At 30.8% G+C, this 15,838-nt stretch overlaps 2 protein-coding genes across 2 annotated transcripts in view; both read right to left on the bottom strand.

Annotated features, from left to right (window-relative positions):
* Positions 1-278: 278 nt before the first annotated feature.
* Positions 279-7,033, bottom strand: LOC106792027 (phenoloxidase 2-like). The gene is made up of 9 exons (XM_014758135.1): positions 6,799-7,033; positions 6,296-6,488; positions 5,987-6,210; positions 5,433-5,635; positions 4,578-4,995; positions 4,368-4,496; positions 3,641-3,968; positions 3,079-3,311; positions 279-1,083 (listed from the first exon to the last, which is right to left on the bottom strand). Exons 1-9 carry the CDS (start codon positions 6,910-6,912, stop codon positions 838-840), a joined length of 2,088 nt encoding a protein of 695 aa, XP_014613621.1. The 5' UTR covers positions 6,913-7,033; the 3' UTR covers positions 279-837.
* Positions 7,034-9,267: 2,234 nt separating this feature from the next.
* The window catches only part of LOC106792026, a 15,068-nt gene continuing 8,497 nt past the window's right edge, over positions 9,268-15,838 (bottom strand). Inside the window, exons 3-6 of the mRNA XM_014758134.1 lie at positions 13,931-14,134; positions 13,230-13,308; positions 10,769-10,842; positions 9,268-9,977 (exon numbers count right to left, since the gene is read on the bottom strand). Of these exons, the coding sequence (XP_014613620.1) occupies positions 9,412-9,977; positions 10,769-10,842; positions 13,230-13,308; positions 13,931-14,134 (923 nt within the window). The 3' untranslated portion in view covers positions 9,268-9,411. The remainder of the gene's footprint in view (positions 9,978-10,768; positions 10,843-13,229; positions 13,309-13,930; positions 14,135-15,838) is intronic.

Below are 15,838 nucleotides of genomic sequence, written 5' to 3'. Positions count from 1 at the left end.
TATTATTAATTTTTGTTTTTAATTATTTTTTCTTTTTTCATTTGCTTCTTACAATCTAAGTTTCTCAATACAATAAAATGTTAGAGGGATGAGAGAAACAAGAACGGGGATATCGTTACCACGAATAAACATGGAATAAAAGGATGATAACCGACTAGGAAGAATCGAGAACGAGATAGAAAGAAAAATAGTGTAATAAAGAGAGAGAGACAGAGAGACAGAGAAAAAGGAAAAACGAATAACGTTTCGATTTTCCGTGCGATTTCGATTTCTATGTATTTTTTTTTTCTTTTTTTACCTTGCCAACCGTGAACCTTTTCAAATGTTCTCTTTCCTTAGAAAAATAAATCCTAGATATAATAGAAATATATCCTCTATTCTTCTATCGATCAAAGATTTTTAAATCGAATACGTTGGCAAGTTGGAAAGTTTTGAAACCCCTTATAGAAAAATATCGTTTAATTTCCGTCAAACATCACGTTTATTTAGGAAAAAAAGAAAAGATAAAAAAACAAAACAAAACAAAATTGTTCAATCGATCTTCGTGTAAAAATATTTCTTTTATTTATGAATACTATAGGAAAGAGAAAAGGGGTTAACCATCAAGTAAGATAATCAAAACTATCTTTCTTCGACATTTTTTTTCAATATTTTTGTTTCCATTCGATATTGTCTAAAGAAAAAAAAAACAAAATTTCGGTTCTTCCTTTAGGCTAATTTTTGATCACATCCCGAAATTACGAGTATTCCCGTCCAAAGCCATTAACGATATTAAACGATTAAATATTAAGAAAAAAAAAAAAAGGAATGTGTCCAGGGAGAAAAAAGTCGAATTGTTTAAGCAAAGGTCAAGGTGTTACTGAAGCTTCCAGATCTGTTCCGTGGTACGACAGAATCGGTAAATCTGATGGTTACCGTAGTGACCGCCATATTGCCGGTGAGGAATTGTGCCAAATTATCAACCCCAGCACGTGGTTGGCGATCGAAGGGATAACCCATGGAACGTGCGTCCGGATATTTGCGGTCCCTCAATCCGCAGAAACTCGTGGCATCCTTGCAACCCGTTGATTCTTCCTGTTCCACCTATTAAATATGGGTGATAACCATGAAATATGACAATTTTCAATTAACACTAGATTTACGGATATTTTCTACATTGTTTTTTTTATGATTTACAAACATTGTTTGAATGAAGGGTTGGATAGAATGGGGGAAATTAATATTTACGTATATTTCATTACGTAACTAAAAACTAACATGTGTTTTTAAAAAATAATATTTTAGTTTTATACCTATATATAAATATAAATTTTTAATGAGTCAAATTGGCTCAGTCCGTAAATCTAGTGTTAAACTATAATCATTGATATTCGTTTATATGTATGTATTATACAAAAGAAAAATTTCTTTTCTAATCAATTGTATTCTAAAATCTCTTTCGACAAATTCGATAGATTTGCAAGAGAAGAAAGTTTTAATTGAACAAAAAGTAAATCTAATCAAAACGATCCAATCAAATGTCTTCAAACAAACTACTACGAATCAATATATAGGTATATGCGTAGGAAAGCTGATCAATCAAAGTTACACATACACTATTGGTCAAAAGCTTGGAATTGATTACACATTTTCCATAAAAATTTGACTCTATCATATATCATATACTCGTAAAATTTTGTTTACGAATAAGTATACCTCTTGTATTCGACAAATATCGTTCCTTTTCCTCTTATCGGTTTTTACTATTTTTTGAAAACACTCAAAACTAGATTAAATGAGAAATAGAAACATTATCTAAGCAATCTTTGATTTATATCAACTAGAATTTGTATCAATCGTTCATAATTGTTATACAACATATGGGATTAATAAAATTGTTGTATCTTTACTACTCGGTTATTGCCAAAATATATTCATTCTTCTTAACAAACATTCTGCAAATGTTGTAAACAGTGATTAGAAACTTTTGGCCTTTAGTGTATATCAGGTTGAATACCAGTTTAAACAGGGTAACTTGCGTGACTATTCCAACGTTTCGATAACTACATATTCCCTTCGTGCCCGGAATCGGACAACGCAACGTTCCTGAATATCGGTTATCGAATACCCCTGGCGGTATGGAGTAACTATAGTATAAAGATCTATACACATATACGCATATAAACATATTGGTATAGACAAGCAAACACAATGACTAAGAGATTCGAGCGATTATTCACGCTGATCGAATTTTCGATTGATTTCTAACTACTTGTGAAAAATAGTAATACGATCATACTCTTTCGTTACTTGATACTTAACTTTTTATACTGAATTAAACAGATCGGTTTAAAAAAGGAATAAAAAAAAAAAATACAGATCGTTGAAAATTTTCCACATTGTTGGGAAAGTTATAAATATTCAATGCTTTAAATGTAATTCAGTATGAATGAATGAAAGAATGGGAAAAAGAGAAGAAAAATGAGGGTGAGGGAGAAAAAGGAGAAGAGGCCGTTTCATGGATGATTAAATATGCACGTCTGATGAACTCAATTGTACAAAGGGATTTTGTTCTACTCAGTCAATCAAAAGGATCAACGTAAAGGTAGTAATAGTAAGTGGCTGGCTCTATTGTGATCCATGCCAAAGGGCATCTTGTAATTCGATTATTAATTCAATGATAATGATGCTACGTCCATCCGACTGCCTGTTATCATTAAATAACAATGCACGAAAATACAGGATCTTTCACAAATAATATTACATTTTATTTATTAGGTTGTTCAGTAAGTCAATACGATTTTGTGCCATTTATTATTTGGTTGAACAAAAATCAAATGAACTTATCGAAACAATTTAATACGATGGAAATATTCATTTTTTTAATTGATTTCATTAGTTGTAATATACCCAATTCTGTTTTTTTTTAAGAAGAAAATATTTCTTTAGCAGACACTACGTCTGAATTAAACAAACAATTTTGTTAACAAGTATTTTTCGGGAACGTATCCATCGCGTAAAAACAGTATTAGGTGTAATATTGAAAATGATTTTTAAGTATGTATTTATATAATCAAAGAAATAAAATATAAAACTTACCGCATCGCCAGTGTAATCGGAAATCATGATAAAAAGATCCATCCGGAATCCTTCTTTGTTTCCTTTTGGTAGAAGCAAATGTTGGGGCCAGCCACAACCGCAGAAGTTGAACTGTTCCAGACTATCACCACCGATTGGTCTATTCTCATCAACGTTTCGGAAGGTTCTTTCGAAGGGAATAGTTAGCGAGGATTCGGTTGAACTACGTTGAATTGTATTCTGTCCAGGACGTACTAAAAACATAAATTAAAATAATGAAAAACGAACAAAAATTATAATATTTTATTAACCGGTTTACTGTCCCGTTAATTTGGCAAAATGTTACAAGTCTTAAAATAATATATGGAACAATATAAAATCATCGATCATAAATGACCAACGTAACAGTCAAACTATTATTATTTTCAATAATGAAATTCGTCAAATATCTTTCATAATTTTGTATAAATATACAAATATTCAACAACGATTCACGGAATAATTAATTACGTTAATACAGTATTTTTAATAATTCATTTTAAAGCATTCGTTATACATTAATTGTAGGAGTAGTTTGACTTACACAAAATGGTGAATTTATCCATTTCAATCATGAGATTCTTCTGTTGTCTGAATGTAAATGGTAATCCACGTTCGTCTTCTTTAGGTGCCATGAATATGCGTACGGTACCTCTTTTAGGTGAATTATTACGATTATTTGCTATGATCATATAAGTGAAATCAGAATGATTGAGATGAGTGAATCTGACGAGGACTGGTCCACGTGGAGTGAAATCGAGACCACGAGATAAATCGATGTCGCTCTTGTTCCAGAAGGTGGCTAAATTATTTGGGGGTTGATTCGCAGTAGTCACTCGAATATCGTTTATCTCTACTCCTGGAAAATCGAGCTACGAGAACAAACAAACAAAATAAAAATATAATAATCGATTGAAACAACGCAAAAATCAAATACCAATATAATTCGTTTCAATTAAATGATTTTTCTATTAATATTATAAATTAGATAAATTGACTGTCTCTCCAGTCCGATTGAAAAATATTTTACAAATTTGTCGATGTTATAATATGAAAAAATATTTGTACAAATAATGAAAGGATATAATTTAAATTTCCAATAAATAAGTAAACTCAAATTTAAATAATTCTTAATATTTAAATGCATACTTTAAATATTTACATTAACCAACGAAAAAAAAAAAGAAAAGAAATATTACGAACTTGTTAATTATAATATAACAAGCGTTCGAATTTTAATGCTAGACAAGATTTTAAAGCAAAGACGTTACTTGTTGTACGCTGTACTCGGGTAAAGTATTTTTATGTTCTTGGAATACATCATCGCAGAATGCATGGAATCTATAAAACACTGGGTCCCTCATAGCTGTAGCAGGTTCACCCATGATGCTAAAAGATTCCTGAAACGATATCAAACCAATATTGAAATTGATCCTCTCGTCAATGAATAATCTAATTGATCAAATAACGATTAGCCTTACCAAATAACGATTGTCAGGATCGTGAACGAATGAAATTAATACATGACCGAGATTATGAAGATCGCCATAAAGATTCACATTGGGTGATAGAATGCTAGATTCCATGATATTTCCAAGTACATCGATGCCTCCTTTTTCGGTAAGCGGTATTCTTTCGCCATTGATATTGGTTATCATTCTTGTATGAATAGCTTCGTAAATGCGATCTCGCCATCTTTCCAAATCTTGAATATCAAAATCCAATTGATCGGCCTGCCTGTTGATATCACGAAGAATGGCACCGCTTGGTCGAGACGGCCAGTTACGATTCGCAGTCAATGAATCCAATTTTGGGAAGTATCCTTCAGGAATCGGTTCTCGCCAGTTAATCAATCTAGTTACGCGTCCCAATCGATTGCACAAACGTTCGCAATTATATCTGAAAGAATGCGCGCAATGAAAATAAGAAAAAAGTGTCATCCAACGTCGTACTACCCCAACACTTCCATTCATCACCGCACCCGGTGTTCGTGCTCGATGAACGAGACGATATTTCTTTCTTTTTTTTCTTTAATATAACAAATAAAAAAAATAAAAACACGGAGTAAAAAAATCATTGAATCAATAAAAATAATTTCTCATAAGATCTCGGACTTTCGAGCGTGCTATCCGACGAATATATGTTCAATAAACCGAACAATTGGTCAGAGTTAACGATCAAAGGGGTCTCCTACGGTGTAAGAGATGAAAAGTTAATTAGCTATGAATGTGTAGAAGCTAGAGACTATGGTATGTAGGATGGTAGAATAGTATAGAGATGGATAGTATAGAGTAGGTACGATCTATCCGGCTTATGTCTAGCAGCTACTGGTGCACCTGGCTTGGATCTGCTGATGCATGTAGTAGAAGAGCTCCCCACGTCGATCCTTGTTAACGATTTTCATGTCGCCCTCGAACGGATAAACCAGATGCCAATGCCAGTGATGAAGATTGACCCCGATATCTTCTCTCCAGTAAGCAACTCTGTGCTCCTCGTCAAGATCGGAAGCGGTGAAATCCCTTGGAATTTCAATGGGAATCTAAATGAAACGTTATAACAACCGTTAAATCTTTTTACATGTTACCACATTCCTATCTATCAATACATTGGTGATTGTTTATGTAAGTAAATTCGTATATCTGTTAATGTAATACGTGCGAAACGTTTCAGATTAGATTTATTTTTAAAACTAGACATTTTTCCGAAATTCTCTTTTTATTTTCCAAATCCCTGCTCTTTAATCGGAATATATAATTTTTTGTGTTTTTTTCTTTTTTATATATCAACGTTATTATTAGGTTATTAACTATTATGTAGGTGATTTATAAAAAATATAATACTAAAAAAAATGAGATAATTAGAGAATTTCTGTTAAATTTAAAATCCTTACCCTCTGACCAGCAGATGAAACGTTGGCTTCTTCTCTGGCACGTGAAAAAATACCACCATCGATATATTTATCAGGAAAAACTTCGTGTAAAGGTGGAATCGGTAAATTTTTAGTATCCGGACGATGCAATATTGCAACTGACAGTGCATAAATAAACATGTTCGGATTCATTCGATCACGACAATAAACCGCTACCGATAAGAAATCTTCGTAGGTTCTCATACCTAAATTCCATAAAATTCTTTCTCAATAAATGTTAATCGATTTTATTGTATAAAAAAAAGATCATAATCGAATGAAATTACAAACCCATGAATATGTCAATTAGACGTGCAGCTACTTTACGATGAGCAGGTATGAATAATGAGAACGGTGCCCTACGGTCAAGTTGCATGGGAATAGTTAGATCAGGTAAACTAATCTGTTTCACAGGTATTTTAGTATCGGTTGTCTCACCGAATCTATTGAATATGTCAACGGCTGCTGGACGATATTGATCAGGCTAAATAAATGATAATAAAATGAAAATTCTTCTTTGTCGCAAATTATTCTTAAATAATAGTGTTAAAAAAAAAACAAAAAAAAACGAAAAATAAAAATTAAACAATAATTCGAATCAGTAAATATAGCTTATACGATGAAAACAATAATATAAATTTAGCTAAATACAAATTTAATTTATAGATATGATGAATTGTTACATCTCCTATTTTATATCGGATGATAAGAGTATTCGCTTTATAGAAAATTCGTGCTTTAGAAATTAACACACACGTCATACATTAATATAGTGTAATTAAATTTATACCCACCAAATAATCAGCTGGTATGTCAAAAGCCACCCGTTTTTCTCCTTTGGGTACGTAAACGGGTTCGGCAGGACGATCGAAAAGATAAAGTATTCCAGATTTATCGCTGCTCGCCATTTTCACGCAAGTGTTTAATTAATTCAGAAAGAAATTCAAATTAAATTTTTATTGAATTAACTAGAAATTGTAATATTGAAATCTAACGCGTTAGGTTTCCCAACATGTTTTGAAGAGATTGAACACGGTTACTTGCTTATATATACTACTTGTTCAGGATATAGTGGTGGACAAGAACTGACAATAGCATACAAACTAACCGCAAAATCCGTTCTAAATACAAAAAAAATAGACATACTCTAAATTTAAACATCCTGTATTTTTATATCTTTTTCTGTTTTCTTTTAAAATATTATCCTGGTCTTTTTTTTGTTGTTTTTTTTTTACATAGAAAATTATGAATTAATCGATCCAATCGTAAAATCAAAAAATTTTGTTAAAAAATATTATAATAACGTTGCACTAATTGATATTCTAATTAATTTCTATTATACACCGATACACATTAACAAATTGAATTTTCTGATCGATCTTTTCGAAAATCAACTAACATCTTTATTAGTATCATAAAAAGAAGTCGACTATTTGATCATGCCATAGAACCATTCGTTGTATCTATCTCTCTAAGCTTCGAGATTGATGATACTCGATGTATATACAAATCGATAAAAAAGTAAAAAAAAAAAAAAGAGCGAGAGAAAGAGAGAGAAGCAATTCAATCACGGAGAACCTCCTCTTCCATTCAATGATCTTTTGCTTTCAGTATACATTTCTATCGCGAGGATTTTGTAGACACGTATTGGGATGATGATGAAACGTTTAGGGCTAAAAAAAAAAACAAAATAGAATAAAAATAAAATTTAATAGAGAACAATTTTTCATATATTTCCGTACTTTAATTATTTCATATATTTCATAAATTTCCGTACTTTTTACATTTTCTTTCTTTACTTGAATTATTTGTCATTTCAAATCGTCGACAATAAGAAAGATTATTATTGGATTTTGGTTTGAAAAAAAACAATATATACATATAGATATATAGAATATAAAAAAAGGAAAATTGGTTATCTTCGTTTGACCACGTACACCGCAATATCCGGAAAACGAGAAGGGATACCTCTCTTTGAGGCCGACGATTCTTTCGATAAGGATGACGAGGTACGTTTTAAATCGTCGTTGTCGAATACCGATTTAGTCGAGATTACAAAACCGAGAAACCAACAGAAAGAACAAAATAAAAAAATATATATATATCCTACACGTTCATTTTCGATGTAAACGACTACGACGACGACAAGAAAACGAACATACATTCGAACACTAGATATGCCATTGTTTTATTTCTGCAGAAAAAAAAATAAAAAAATAGGGGACCTGGAGGAGGAGGAGGAGGAGGGGGCGGGAAGAGAAATAGAAACGGTGTTTGTATTATATTTGAAAAAGAACATCTTTCGGTTATTTTTTTTTTCTGCGCGAAATCGGACACATTTTTTATCGTTTCGTTTTCTTTCTTTTTTCTTTTTTTTTTTTATCGGTATGCTCGCGACCAGTACCATACGGAGAGATAAAAAAAAACGAATATAAACAAAAAAGAAACGACAAATATTCTAGCCAACGTCTATGCAAAAGTTTGTTTCCAACAAAAGTGAAGAAAAAATCTAATGAAATACGCAAAAGAAAATGTTTTGTTTTAAAAAAAAATTGACTACTATTTTACTTTACATATTAAATAAAAAATAAGTATATATACATATATACATTGAAAGCAAAATTTCAAAAACGTTTCAGTCGTGGAAATAATCTTTGAAATGGTGTGCTTACTGGTAATGCTAGTGCCCTTTATTAACGGGGTGTGCTTTTACATTTTGCTCATCTCGTCGTCGAGCTTTCTATCTATCTATCTATCTATCTATGTATCTAGTTCTTTCTCTCTCTCTCTCTCTCTCTCTCTCTCTCTCTCTCTCTCTCTCTCTCTCTCTCTCTCCCCCACTGTCGATAACATAACTTGGCATGTATCGACAAATATTCCCAGAAACTTGGCTCCAACCCTTTGGAATTTGCGAGAACTCCTATCCTCTGATTTCCTTTCTCCTAATCAAATTTCTGATCAATCACTTTGTGTCCCGTTACAACTAATCGTCTAAATCGTTTCTAATAATAGTTTATATCCTAACAATTATAATAATAATCATGCAACGATATTTATTATCCTATTCCTGTCTTGTTAATATCCCTTTATAACAACATGTAACTTCGAATTGATACATTGAAATTTTTATTATATTTGAGATTGTTCTTGTTTTTTTGTTTTTTTTTTATAATTGTATTTTAATTTACATATTTTTATTATTTTGTTGAAATATATATATATAGTATCGATAATTAAAAATGCAAAAAATAAGATAAATGGCGCAAGATACACGATGGATTCCTCTATTTGCGTATAAGTATCTGAGTGTATGTGTGTGTGTTTTTTTTTTTTGTTCTTTTTTGTTCACAAGTTCGTACATTAATAATAATAATAATAAACATAATAATATAATCGTGTTTATAGAATTAAGATTTGACATTAAAAAGATCGTGTCTTCTTCTTCTGCTTCTCTTTCGTCGTCTACCCCTCCTCCTTCTTCTGCACCTTTCCCTAATATCTTCTTTGGTCCTTCGAAAATAATTATCATCATCATTGTAATCGTGATCGTTATAATTTTCCTGATCGTCGTTATTATCGTTGACGATATTATTATCCTTGGATTGCAAGCTTCTTCGTAGACGTTTATCGACGCGTAAACGTGTAGTAGTATTAGTATTATCTCCACAAGTTGGATCATTGCAATCGATGAGAAGCCTTGAATCGCCTATCCATTTCCCATGGCAGCTCGAATTCATAGCAATTCTAACAGCACTTCCGGCCTCATAGGACGTCGATAGTTTCCATCTGCCAATACCCACGAACAACTTTCCTCTTCTACCTTCTTTAATAATACTACTACTACTACTAATACTATTATCGATACTACTACCACTAATAATTTTATTATTATTAATACTACTACTAATTCCATCATTTTTTTTATCTTCCTCGTCATCTTCCTGTCCACGTTCCTCCACGCATATTCTAGTACCTGAAAAATATGAAATATTCAAATGCAAATATAATTAATTGCAATTTTATTATCATTGACACACTAGGGTATTGTATTTTATTGTATAGTTTTTTAGAGAGACAGAGAGAAAGGGAAAAAAAAATTAAACAAAGAAACGGTGTTTGTATTTGAAAAAGAAAATCTTTTGAAATTATTTTTTTTTCAGTGCGAAATCGAACACATTTTTTATTATTTTGATTTTTTCGGTTTTTCTCTTTTACTTTTGTTATTTGCCGACCGGTGTCATACGAAGAGAGAGAGGAAAAAAAAAATATTATAGTAACATTGATACAATGTTTTTTCTAAAAAGAAAAAAAAGCAAGCTTTTCATTTTTTCGAGAATAGTATTTGAAAAAATTTTCGGTCGGGTATATATTGCGAATTTGTGATTAATACGTTAATAATAAAATATCGACGTGTCACAAATTCTACGATATGATTATTTTTTAAATGAATAAAAATATTCTCTCTCGTGCATCCGTTTGATTATTCATTTAAACCAAAATATTTTGTCAAAAATATAAATAATTAAATAATAATAAATTCTTTTTTTTTTTTTTTTTTATTTTTTTTCAATCACTTTACTTTCCATTTATTTATTCGATTGTGCATTTTCACACGTTGAAAAATAAATATCCGATTTTTGATATTACGCGTATATGTTATATTATGTTACGCTGGTAATATACGATTTTATTTGTTTTCACTGTTTTCTATTTCTATTAAAATATTGCATATAGTATAACCTTCTCTATGAAATTTATCCTTACCTTCGGCCAAGGAAGAAGATATCCTTTTGCAAGCTTTGGAAGCACGCACGATAGTGAATGCAACACACCTATGGCTGAAAGGTACGAAATATTCGATTACAACTAACATCCTTCGATCGTATATTTTTATCATATTTTTTTTTGTTCAAACTTTCCGACGTTGTATTTGTAATTGTTAAAATATCCATATATGTATTATAATATAATAATACGATATTCAACGTTAAAGAAAATATTGAATTATTATTTGACATCGAGAGAAGAAAACGGAGCACATACACCTACTTGTATATTTCGTATTAAATATTTAAATGTAATATACACACGAAACGAATAAAAGAATGAAATAGGAAAACGTTCGCTAGTTTGAATTTCCAGGAAAAGAAATAATAATAATAATAATGATACAAGAAGAAGAAAGGAAAATAAAGTATAATATTAAAAGAGAACAAAAACGCGTGCAAGAGTACTACCTGCCATAAAGAATCACTTTGTGTTGAGAGCGTGAATACGTATGCGTACGTGCGAACGTACGTACGTATATGTGTATGTGTGTGTGTATGTATGACCCACATATGTCAATGAAAGATCTTTTTAACTCTTTTAAAAGGTGAATTTATCTCGATAGACGCCAATCACACGATTTTGAAAAAGTATTCCGATGACGTGTATACGACTCGATCAACAACGAATTTATATACTTCATGTATGTATGTATGTACGTGTATATATCAATGTCGTTCTTGTATAAACATTTTTCTCATTCTCTTTTGCAATATTTTTTATTATTTTTTCTCTCTCTCTCTCATTCCCACTGCGGTTTTCCCTCATTTTCTATCCGAAGAATGATTTTTTTTAATATCTTTTTGTTTTTTTGTTTTTATACGCTACTTTTCCCAGTAACAACTACGTACACTCGAAAAATAATGATTTCCATGTTTATTCGTTATTCACGTATATTTGTTACCACTTTAAAATTAAATTGCCACTCTCGAGACACGACGACCATTCATATCCCTACTCCATCATCACCCACATATTCGTATAGTATACCAATGGTGATATTGTTTAATAAATTGTTTTATCAAAAAAAAATGTCAGAGAAGGAAATATAGTTTTAAAAGGAAAAGAAGGAAAAAAATAAAGCGAGAAGTGATTTACAATATTACGATTAAAAAATTCAACGAGAATAAAAAACAAAAGGAGATAATATTTTAATCGAAATGTTTAATAGATTGTCACCAGACAAAAAAAAAACAAACAAATAAAAAAAAGAAATAACATGATATATTTATATATCGGTATGATGGAATAATGAATGAATAGATTAAAAATAAATACGGTGACTATTGTTCGCGAACTTTTTTTATTTTTTTTTTTTAAATAAAAGAATAGGAAAAAGAGGGAGAGAGAATCATTAAAATTATAATAGTGTTGTATGAAAAAAAAACGTTTGAAAAATTGTAGGATTTGAAAATAACGAAATATTTATGAGCTTTATAATCTATCAATAAAGATAAACGTCGTTTTGTTCGTACCACGAATCTATTCTGCGGGATTTTTCATGGAAAATTTTCTGGAAACGGTAACTGGTAATACATGCATGCATGCATACATACATGGATACATGCATAGATGGGTAACTAGATAGATAGATAGATAGATAGATAGATAGATAGATAGATAGATACGTAAACGTTCGATCGATGGATGGACTTGTAAATTTCAATATATATATCAAATTTACATTGAGGTGACTCGAAAATGTTCAAAAATATATATAAACCTTGCCTGCGACAATTTTCAGCGTGTTGTTAGCATAGAATTTCGTTTTATTTTTTTTTCACCTCCAACCACCCCCTCTCCCTTCCTCCCACCCGTGTCGAGCTATTAGTAACGACCGTTGTAAAATATCAAAATCCCCGGAAAAAAAAAAGAAAAGAAATCCTCAAAATGATGTCGTATAAAATTAAACGTGTAAAACAAAAAGAAAAAAAAAATCCAACAAACCAAAATAGAAAAACCCGTATCCATGGAATGAGATTTACGTAAACCGTACGTGAAATATTGCACGACGCGTAACTGAAAACAAAGTTCTACGGTTTCGCTTGACGTTTTGCATAAAAACGTATATATTTTAAAGTCGAACGAAAATATTATTGGTAACGATTTCGATGGAGAGAGAGAGAGAGAGAGAGAGAGAGAGAGAGAGAGAGAAAGAAAGATTTTATTTAAAAAAAATTACGAATAACGTGAGTTCATTGTAAAATCGTCGAATTGAATTACAGATAGTTTTCACGACACGATAGATAGTATTCCTATAAAATGTGCCGTGTTGTGTGAGAAAAAAAACCCCATAGTTTATTATTTATTTTAAAGTAATTTAATTTTTATGTGTATCAATGTCGTAATTTTTTGTTTCTTTTGTTTTTGACCCACTTTTGTGCGTTATGTTTCTTACCTCATTTTGGGTATTTCATTTTCAATGCCAACTTCGGTACCGTTGTATTCAGCAGGTAAAAAGGATAGTAACGTCACACCTACGAAAGATCAATCGGAAATCGTCTCGAACATTATTTATAATATATTATATATATATATATATGAATTAAACATAATCGAAGTAGAGAAAAAAATAAAGGTAACGAGCAAACATTCCTTACGGAGAAGAAAAGGTGCATATAATTCAAACGGAGAGAGAGAAAAAAACAAACAATAGAAAATAGGGGAAAGAAAAGAAATGACAATAAATTCGAATGAAGTACAGGTAACCCTCCTATACACGGATAGGTTCACACATAGATATTCTTAGAAAATACCGTGTCGCGTGTAACCGTGTTACATTAAACCCAGAAAGATTTTATTATTTTAAAATAATTTATGATATTATAGTTTTGTAAATATGTTAATCAAAAATTATGTTATCCAGAGAATGCTGTGTGTTAGAAATACAGTATTTTACAAAGGTTCTCGTTAGAATTTTTGTATTCGTGTTTATAAAATGCCGTGTGTTGTATGAGGATTACCTGTATCAATTAAAATAAAACGAGAACAAAAGAAAGGCGAAAAACTGAAGCAATTTTTTTTTTCTTTAGTTTCTTTTCTTTTTCTTTTTTTTTTCTTTATTTTCACGGTGTTCACTAAATTCCCGTGATCACTCACTCCTGTCGTGAAGCAAAGGACGAAGAATTCCAGAGTGACAAGATTGAAAGCTTCGACAGCTTCTGATTTGATCCAGTCTAGGACAATGCTTTCCACCATTTTTCTCCGAGATTCGTATACTGCGAGTTCGTTTTTGTGTTCCACTGCCACATCCCGTATTGCACGCTGACCACTCGCTCCATTCGCTTACTATACAATCTACCACTGTAAAAAACAACAAAATAAATAAACCAAATACTTTTATTTATGTTAGTTATACACGTGTACAGAATAATTATGCGAGAAGGGTTCTTTGAAAGGAAACCAAACAAAAAAAAAGTAATTATTAAAAGAACTTATAAGGAATATTTTTACGAAGATCTTTTATATATATANCTTTCATCAACATTTTATATAAAATAGTATATGGTGCACTTTTTCAAAACCTTATCCAACATATTTGCAACCAATTTATTTTTTTTTTTTATTATTGTTTAAACACACGCAAAATATTAAATTATATTTCTTTTATTTTTTATTTCATTCCTTTTATATTTTTCATAACCGGTGTTTCGTTTCGTTTCGTTTCGTTTCGATAACAATTTGATTAAGAATAAATCTTTGAAATCTGACTATTATTTTCAACACGAATTCGATGGTTCTATTCACGATGAGGGACGGTGGTGGAGTTAGGGGGATGGGGGAAGGGAAACGAAGAATTCGTCATGAATGAATCGATCCGCCTAACTCCACCTATACGTGTGTATAACTATACATATGTATGTATGTATGTATGACTGTATCTATGTATGCACTCCTATATACGTTTTTCTATTAGCTCTATTGAATTCGAAACGACTACGGAAAAATAGGCTTTGGTTGATATTTATAATCCTTTCTTCTTCTTTTTTATTTTTTACTCCCCCTCCTTCTCCTCCTTTTTTTTTCTCATTCTTTTTATTTTCTATTCGATAAAAATGTTCATACGTCCGATATATATACGTTTTATTTTGTTAGTTTTTGCTAAAACCGAACGGAAATGTACGAAAAAGTATTCGCGAGAATGAACAATTACGTATTGTTATTGGTGTATAAATGTTTCTTTTTTTTTTTTTGCAAAATAAAAATCGTTAATTCGTATTTTCATTTGAGATGATAACGTTTAAATGCGAATAATTGCAAATGTTATCGCAGGAAATAATAGAAATAAAAAAGAAAGAAAGAAAGGAAAAAAAAATAAACCTGCATCTATGGTGCATTTATTTAATGAAGAAAAAAAGAAAAAAAAAAAGACTACGAATATTTTCAAGAGAAAATTGATTGAATAATGTCTATTCTATACGCATAAAAAACGAGTAGAAATATGAAATGATAAAAATCGAAAAAAAGATTATATTAATAAACGATTATAAACAACGAAAAATCAAACGTCAATGATGAGGGGGAAAAAAAAAGCAAAGATATGCGAAAAACAGATAGCCATGCAATAATTATTGATTTGACTTAGACCACTTTGATAATTATGGGCACATAATATATAGTGTCACACGTATATATTTAATAATATGTTAATAGAAAAGATTGTTGTGTTTGAAAGCTTTCCTTTTCGATAACCTATTCCCTTTACATTACCCTCGATCTTTAAACAGGGGTGCGGTGATCGATCGATTCACTATAGTACGTCGAGAGCTAAATAATTTCATCCATTTGGCTTTGGAGAACTTCAATGCCAACAAAGGGACAAAATGTTTTACCTAGTGGAATCCGACAAAACTCTATTATTCGATATGTACGAAATATGAAGGTAATTTAAAGAGAAAAAAAGAAAAACGTTTAACCAAACAACAACGACAACAACAACAATAAAAATCGATTCGTATATCCAAACGTCAGTCAAATTTTGTGTGCTTGTTGGTTTTTTTACTTTTT

Source organism: Polistes canadensis, unplaced genomic scaffold (assembly GCF_001313835.1).
Source record: "Polistes canadensis isolate GaletaPanama2010 unplaced genomic scaffold, ASM131383v1 scaffold_371, whole genome shotgun sequence".
In the NCBI taxonomy this organism is placed as follows: Eukaryota; Metazoa; Arthropoda; class Insecta; order Hymenoptera; family Vespidae; genus Polistes; species Polistes canadensis.
The sequence above is the reverse complement of the archived record's forward strand: the minus strand, read 5'-3'. Positions and strand labels throughout refer to the sequence as shown.

Excerpts from the sequence above, each read along its gene's own strand:
- LOC106792027 (XM_014758135.1), bottom strand. The coding sequence starts at position 6,912 with ATGGCGAGCAGCGATAAATCTGGAATACTTTATCTTTTCGATCGTCCT. Across the intron at positions 4,996-5,432 it reads CATCAGCAGATCCAAGCCAG|ATATAATTGCGAACGTTTGT; the intron begins GTGCACCAGTAG and ends GCATTCTTTCAG. Across the intron at positions 1,084-3,078 it reads CCGATTACACTGGCGATGCG|GTGGAACAGGAAGAATCAAC; the intron begins GTAAGTTTTATA and ends CATATTTAATAG.